At 37.8% G+C, this 7,636-nt stretch overlaps 1 protein-coding gene across 2 annotated transcripts; it reads left to right on the top strand.

Annotated features, from left to right (window-relative positions):
* Positions 1–1,269: 1,269 nt before the first annotated feature.
* nr2f2 (nuclear receptor subfamily 2, group F, member 2) lies at positions 1,270–6,959 on the top strand. 2 transcript variants are annotated; one of them, XM_053501136.1, is made up of 3 exons: positions 1,270–2,490; positions 3,383–3,925; positions 5,880–6,959. In XM_053501136.1, the coding sequence occupies exons 1-3, from the start codon at positions 2,031–2,033 to the stop codon at positions 6,152–6,154; spliced, it is 1,278 nt and encodes a 425-aa protein (XP_053357111.1). In that variant the 5' UTR covers positions 1,270–2,030; the 3' UTR covers positions 6,155–6,959. The 2 variants fall into 2 exon arrangements, with proteins under 2 accessions (XP_053357111.1, XP_053357112.1); XM_053501137.1 differs by having other exon boundaries at positions 3,398–3,925; positions 5,880–6,958.
* Positions 6,960–7,636: the final 677 nt, after the last annotated feature.

Here is a 7,636-nt window from a genome sequence, read left to right as displayed (position 1 = left end):
ATATATTGTACAGAACAAGTGTACTTTGCAATTACATGAATGTGTTGTTTGTTTACTCTTACCTATCATATATATATATATATATATATATATATATATATATATATATATATATATATATATATAATTAATACAGCAATACAAATAAAAAAGGAATAACAATTAACATCAACACAATAACAACTACAACAACAACAACAATAATAATAATAATAATAAAGTTTTAGTAGTAGTAGTAGTAGTGCATAATCCATGTGAAAACATCATGTTTACTATTTTGATAATATGATATATATATATATATATATATATATATATATATATATATATATATATATATATATATATATATATAGAGAGAGAGAGAGAGAGAGAGAATGCATGGAATATGCATATCTTTGATTCTAAAGCTAAAGTTTAGTAAAATTTAATTAAATGCATATTACTGATGGAGATGCAGTTAGATTACAGAATATTGTCGAGACTGAGCAGTAGTATGGTACAGCAGATAAAATGAAATGAGAAATGAATTTTACATAATGTAGCCTTTATTTTTTTTATATCGTTTGTAATAAGAATCGATCGAGAAAACTTTTTAGTCAATAATTAATACCACATGTATTCAAAATTATACTTGTAAACGTAATATGTCTTAAAAATATAATAGATGAAACATTAATAAATATTATCATGGCAGCAATAATAAAATTCTTTTACCTGGTATTTGAGTACGCGGATGATATCTCTGCAATTACCTTTTGCGCTTTACGCAATCGTCTAGCAATTACTTATAATCAAAATATGTTATACAGTGTGGTTTCTGCTTTGTTAAAAGCGCTATTCTCAGTATCCGGTTATGTTTATATGGTCAAATGGCCCATCTTTTAGAAAACAGTTTTTATAACAAATTAAAAAGTAAAAGATTTCGGAAACCACCTGAGAGAATAAGTGTGGAATAGTATTGATATCGCTAACTATGCGTTTGTTCCAAGTTGTTGTTAAAGAAATGCGTGCTTTGTTGTGCTGCAGTAGATCGGACTCTCTTTAGGACCTAGTTGTTCATCGACTCTTTTCCTTGCTTACCAAGTAGCACAAGTGCCGACTAGCCAATCGGGCTTGGAGGGGCGGTCCGTGAGCTCTGACCATTCAAACACAGTCATTTCCCATATATGGCAAACCATCTCCATGGTAACGTGTGCTAAGTTGAAGCAGTCGTGTCAAAGTTCACTATATAGAGAGCTCGGTGAGCTGATCAGAGAGAAAGCATTCTGCCAGCCCTGCGCCTCCAAATCGCAATCACTTCCTAACCTCCCCCTTTTTATCATATTTGATCACTTTGATACTCCGTTCTCCTCTTTTATTATTTCTGCTACACGCAAAGGAAGCCCAGGAGGTTGCGATCTTTTTTTTGTTTCCGTATCGCTACCGGTCGCCTGGAGAGTTGACTTCATATTTGACTTTAGCACGCAGACTTGGGTTTGTGCGCGCGGTGGCTAGCGCTACCTTATCTGGGAGGAAAAAAGGAAGAAACGGCGATGTTTGGGTCCAGTTGTTGGTTTTTTACAATACTTTAAGACTGGAACTTGGTAGTCCGTTTTGTTTCTGTAATCTATACATACGCTTTCATTTTCCGCTTGTCTGAACGTTGCTAAGTTATATTGGCCCCATTCCTAACAGACTCTTGCTTTTCTTTGGTCGTCGTATTTATTTTCCACTTTTATTGTGTTTTTTCTTCCACGGCTTTCCTGGATGGATGACTGCAAGCGCGTCTGGACGTGGCCTCTAAGAATAGGACTGCGATTTGACTTGTCTTGTCTGTTCTAACCAGTCTCATAACCGACATTTCGTCGTCAGCGAGCGAGTTTCAGTGGGGTAAAAACACAGGGCGCATTTTCCTCGCCCCATCAAGAAACCTCGACGTGCTGGGTTGCTTTAGAACTAAAGGCACTACGACACGCTGGCAGCAATATAGGACGAAAAACGAAACAACAACAAAAAACGGACGACACAAAGTTGCGGACTGATTAGATATGGCAATGGTAGTGTGGAGGGGCTCCCAGGACGATGTGGCCGAGACGCAAGGCGCCCTCTCATCGCAAGCCCAAGGCGGACTAACCCTTGCGACCCCTCAGCCGGGCCAGCTGAACCTTACGGCCTCACAGGTCGCACCTCCGACCCCGCAAACTCCTGTTCAAGGAGCGCCGAATAGCAACTCACAATCCACGCCAGCGAACCAGACGTCGCAGAGTCAGTCGGACAAGCAGCAGCAGCAACACATCGAGTGTGTGGTATGCGGCGACAAGTCGAGCGGCAAGCACTACGGCCAGTTTACATGCGAGGGCTGCAAGAGCTTCTTCAAGCGTAGCGTCCGGCGCAACCTCACATACACATGCCGCGCCAATCGGAATTGTCCCATCGACCAGCACCACCGGAATCAGTGTCAGTACTGCCGCCTTAAAAAATGCCTCAAAGTTGGCATGAGACGGGAAGGTATTAAGATTTTCTTTCTCGATTTTCTTCTTGGGTTTTTTTGTGTGTGCCGTAGGCCAGTAAGTGCTACATTCTCTCTCCTAAGACTTCCATAGGCAATTCGACTAGTGCAGGCAAACCATCTTTGTTGATGCTCCAAACAGCTCTAGTTTTGCTCAAATAAATAATAAATCATATTCCACGCATAGCCCATGTAATTTTTCTTTGCTGTTTGCTTTTGTTGAGCAATACATTATTGGCATGAATCTGGATTTAAAAAGCATCTCTGCAGCATTTGCGAAAATCAGACAGACAACATTACAATGACACACACAGACACACTCAAGATCGACCGCAGGCCGCCTACACGAGCAATAAAATAAATATGAAATTTTACGATCGGGTCTACTATGCTCGTGCTTAGTTCGATGTTCTCCAGCCGTCAGAGTTAGTTTTATATTTTGTTGACTGAATTTAGTCTTGCGCTAAGTAGATTATGGATTAGCATCCATGCCTGTCTTTGTTTAATTTTCTCAGAGTTCCATGTCGATATTTTTAATATTAAACAGTTTTGCTGGTAACATTACAGTATTTACGACACTTACACGTAATTTGATGACGGTTTATGAATTATGGTGTTTTTACTGTTGAAGACTTTGCGTTAACTTTTGTCAATTTTGTAGGATCTTGCCTCTGTAACGGTAAGCAAATTAGTTATGTTTCGAAATAAAACACATTGTGTCACTGAGCACTTGTAATTGATGCAAATATGAACATTCCATTTTATTATAACCTTTGCTGTTATAATAACAGCTATATAATAATAATTGTATGTACTTTTACATTAACAGAAACGCGAGGTCATGCCATTCCTGGAACTGATGTGTAGAATTTCAAACATCAATATCTGTAGTTTCTCTTTTTGCAGCGGTCCAGAGGGGCAGAATGCCGCCCACGCAGCCGCACCACGGGCAGTTCGCCTTGACGAACGGGGACCCTCTGCACTGCCATTCCTACCTATCGGGATATATTTCACTGCTGCTGCGAGCAGAACCCTACCCCACGTCGCGCTATGGCAGTCAGTGTATGCAGCCCAACAACATCATGGGCATCGAGAACATTTGCGAACTGGCGGCGCGCATGCTGTTCAGCGCTGTCGAGTGGGCAAGGAATATTCCATTCTTCCCAGACTTGCAGATCACAGACCAGGTGGCTCTGCTTAGGCTTACCTGGAGCGAGTTGTTCGTCCTTAACGCGGCCCAGTGCTCCATGCCACTTCATGTAGCTCCTCTGCTAGCCGCCGCAGGCCTCCATGCGTCCCCCATGTCCGCGGACAGAGTGGTCGCCTTTATGGACCACATTAGGATCTTCCAGGAGCAAGTTGAAAAGCTCAAAGCATTACATGTCGACTCAGCTGAATACAGCTGCTTAAAAGCCATCGTGTTATTCACCACAGGTAAGTTCCATGTTTAACAATATTGGTCGAGTATTATTATTGTTATTATTATTCGTAGTATAAGTAAATTACAATTAAAAAGTGTATCTATAGCTATATTTATTCATGAATACGTGAAAGAGTAGCAAGTTTATTTTAGCACATCAGGTGTCCTTAAATCCCTCCACTAAAATGGATCGCCAGTTACTTACATGTTAAAGTTTTATTTATTTATTTATTTATTTATTTTTTACCTCTTGTGTTTGTGAATTTCTTAGTTTGTATGTATATGTAAATTCCTTAAAGGCAAATAAATAAGACAATACAGCAGTCGTCATAACTGATTTGAAAAAAAATTGAAAATTATGTTTAGACACTGTATGTTAGGCCTTGGTCTACAGAGCATACTTTGGATGCAAAATAAAAAGGTGCGTTGCAAATTCATAGTCACGTATTGTTTCATAAACAAGTTCATATCATCCTACATTCTCAATGAAGTTTATATACTCCTTTTAAATCAAATGAGAACATACTCTAATGCTGTGATAGTTCTCTGTTAAATATGTGTTATTACCCGATTTAGACCTTACAATGGATTATTTGTAGTTATTTGGAATGACAATTATTAATGATGTCACGCTTGGTGGGGGAGGGAAGATGAGCAGCCTGTTAAGAAGATGACGGAAGGCCCAGTGTTATGTTTACACATATTTAAGCACAACTGTCCTGTGTGATTTTGATTGCACAAATTGATATATTACTCCACGTTGCGATAAATGCACGCAGCTAGATTATTTCAACTGTGATGCGTTGCATCGAGCAGGAAAGACTTTTTCTTTCAATGCCGTAAAGGGCTCACAATTCTTTTTTTTTTCTTTTTTTTGTTAGTGGGTGATATAGGCAACTGAAACACATGTCGGACTCATTCCAGAGCTGGGTCGTGACCCTCACTTCCTTTTTTCATTTGTGCATTGTGGACGTTTCACGAGTGGCTGCACAGTTCTGAAAAACTTAGAGAATATTCCCTTAAGTTCATGAAGAATGCGTAAAAGGATGGTGGGGAAGCTGTTGGGTATTGGTCAAACAAGCAACTGTACTCAACCACGTATTTTACTCAAATTAATATATTCATTTTTTTACATTTTTAAAAGTCGTTTAAAATAATATTTTATAAACATTAACATTACATTAAAAGTATTTTCCTTTAGTATGCATCTCTTAGAGCATCCAGACCTTCCTTGTGTTTTGATCAAATAATTTCCAAATAGCACTTGGAAATGTCTTCATTATTAAAGAACACTTGTCTCATTTTTTTTAGATTGAAATATAGCTTCCAGTCATCATAGTGCCTCCAAGTGACTTTAGGAAGCATTGTCAATGAATTACTGAATCACTGAATGTACAGCTCAGGTTTAATCCACAAATAGAAATAAATATTAATAAATGAAATATTAATCTTTGCGTACCGTACACAATATGTATTTCCCGTATACATCAACTGACATACCAGTATTGTTAATGGATTTTAAAGTAAAACTTTTAAGTCATTAGGTTGACATACCGCTTCGCAACACTCGATACTGTGGCATGGGTGGTGTTTGTTTACACGTTTGCTTTTCTAGTTATTTAATCCTACAGCATATTTTCCACATTGTAATAAAACTCATTTGTATTGATGCAGGCCTAATTCAAGTTTGTAAGTGGCGTTAACTGATAGTCAACTTGTTAGCTATTACCACGAGAATAAATTTGACATGTCGTTGTTCGATAGTCTGAACGCGCGTGTATGTTTATGTGTCTTCCCAACAGTGATACCTTTTATTCACGCGCAAGATATCAAAGCAATAGCAAAGCTGAATAATGAGGGTGCTGGCCTACTGACAATATGAAACTCGACATTGTAGTAACAGTGCGATGGAGTTGGCGTGTGCTGCAGTTCATATAACGCCAATTTCTTTGTCTTTTTTACTTGTAGATGCTTGCGGTCTCTCAGACGTGGCCCACATCGAAAGTTTGCAGGAGAAGTCACAGTGTGCGTTGGAGGAGTACGTGCGGAGCCAGTACCCTAACCAACCTACACGATTTGGGAAGTTATTACTACGCCTGCCTTCTTTGCGCACAGTGTCTTCTTCGGTCATAGAGCAATTATTTTTCGTCCGATTGGTAGGTAAAACCCCAATTGAAACCCTCATCCGGGATATGTTGCTGTCAGGGAGCAGTTTTAACTGGCCATACATGTCCATTCAATAACTCAAAGAAAGGATCGGAAATGGGGGTCCACTAGTTAGCGCCATTCTCAAAGAAAGAAACCGGCTTTTACATGAGTTAACCTTCTTGGGGGAAAAAGACATTTTTATAAATAACTGTAAATCTTGAAATATGAAACATTTGAAGAAATTACTTTGTGCGGGCTGGGGTGGGTGGTTTAATTTAGTTTTTTCTTTTTTGAAACAAAGGAAAGACAAAAGAACCAAATGAGTTACAGGGAAGGAAAAATCACTGGACGGATCTTAAATATTACTTCTGGAGAAAGGAAACTCTAAAGTACATATAGGACGGTACATTTGAGAAATGTGAAAGAAAGTAAAAGGTCTGTTTTCTTTTTCCCCAAATGGCTCTTATGTCATGTGTAAATGTATCTATCGCTGTTTTTGTACGTTTTTTTTTTGTTTGTTTTTTTCCAAACCGGCCGATGTGATTCTGTAGTATGAAGTTGGTGTTTTTTTTTTTTTTTTATTAAACCAGTTGTAAAGACGTTTAAAAATGAAAGCAACTGTACAGCAATATAGGATAATATACGTATAAATCCTGAAAGCGCACTTACCCTTTCTGTCCATAAATAAGCGAAAATGAGGACTTCTGTACTCAAATAAAAAGAATAGTAATTTAAAATCCAGTTGAGACCCTGTTTGAGACCATGCACCTGTTTGTATCTTACAATGGCATTAATCCTTGTATTCCTATAGGACATATTACACTACTAGACCTGTGTGTGTGTGTGTGTGTGTGTGTGTGTGTGTGTGTGAGAGAGAGAGAAAGAGAGAGAGAGAGAGAGAGAGAGAGAGAGAGAGAGAGAGTAGTGGGTAATATTTAATTTGAGCTGTAATGCTGTAATTTATAGAACATATTGTTTCTAGTGGATTTTACGTCGACTTTGAGAAATTGTCAAAATGCTAAACTATTGTTGAAACCCATTACACTGTATTTTAAAGTCAATTAAGGAGTATTATAAAGAATGGCTCACACAAGCCCCCTAACAAACAAAAAACATTAAAGTGCCTGTAATGAGCGAAATAACCGATTTGTTATTTAAACGTTATTGTATGTCTAGCCTAGAGAAGGTGGGGAACAATTTTACAATTCAATCTTATGATTGAGTACTTCACTTGAAAACGATAGAGAAACGAGAATTGGAAGGCAGTATTATTGTACATATATAGGTCAATTCATGGACATTTTCTTACACAAAAAAATATGTGATTAAGAAAAAAACTGTGGTTGCCATTTTTTCGGGAAAACAAGTGTCTTCAAAAATGAGTGGCAGAAATAGCTAGTAGCATTGAATTTTTGTATTATACATAGCCTACCTACTACGATTTTTTCATGTATTTAGACTGTGAATGCATGGCCACAGGTCACTAACCAATTCTACCTTTGATATATATATATATATATATATATATATATATATATATATATATATATATATATATATAAATGTTTTTGATTGTA

This window comes from Clarias gariepinus, chromosome 7 (genome assembly GCF_024256425.1).
Source record: "Clarias gariepinus isolate MV-2021 ecotype Netherlands chromosome 7, CGAR_prim_01v2, whole genome shotgun sequence".
Lineage (NCBI taxonomy): Eukaryota > Metazoa > Chordata > Actinopteri > Siluriformes > Clariidae > Clarias > Clarias gariepinus.
This window is presented reverse-complemented; position numbering and strand designations above follow the sequence as displayed.

Bases quoted from the DNA above. Each gene is read 5' to 3' on its own strand.
- nr2f2 (XM_053501136.1), top strand. From the start codon at position 2,031: ATGGCAATGGTAGTGTGGAGGGGCTCCCAGGACGATGTGGCCGAGACG. The intron at 2,491-3,382 runs GTATTAAGATTT...CAATATCTGTAG, and splicing joins AGTTGGCATGAGACGGGAAG to TTTCTCTTTTTGCAGCGGTC. The intron at 3,926-5,879 runs GTAAGTTCCATG...TTTTACTTGTAG, and splicing joins CATCGTGTTATTCACCACAG to ATGCTTGCGGTCTCTCAGAC.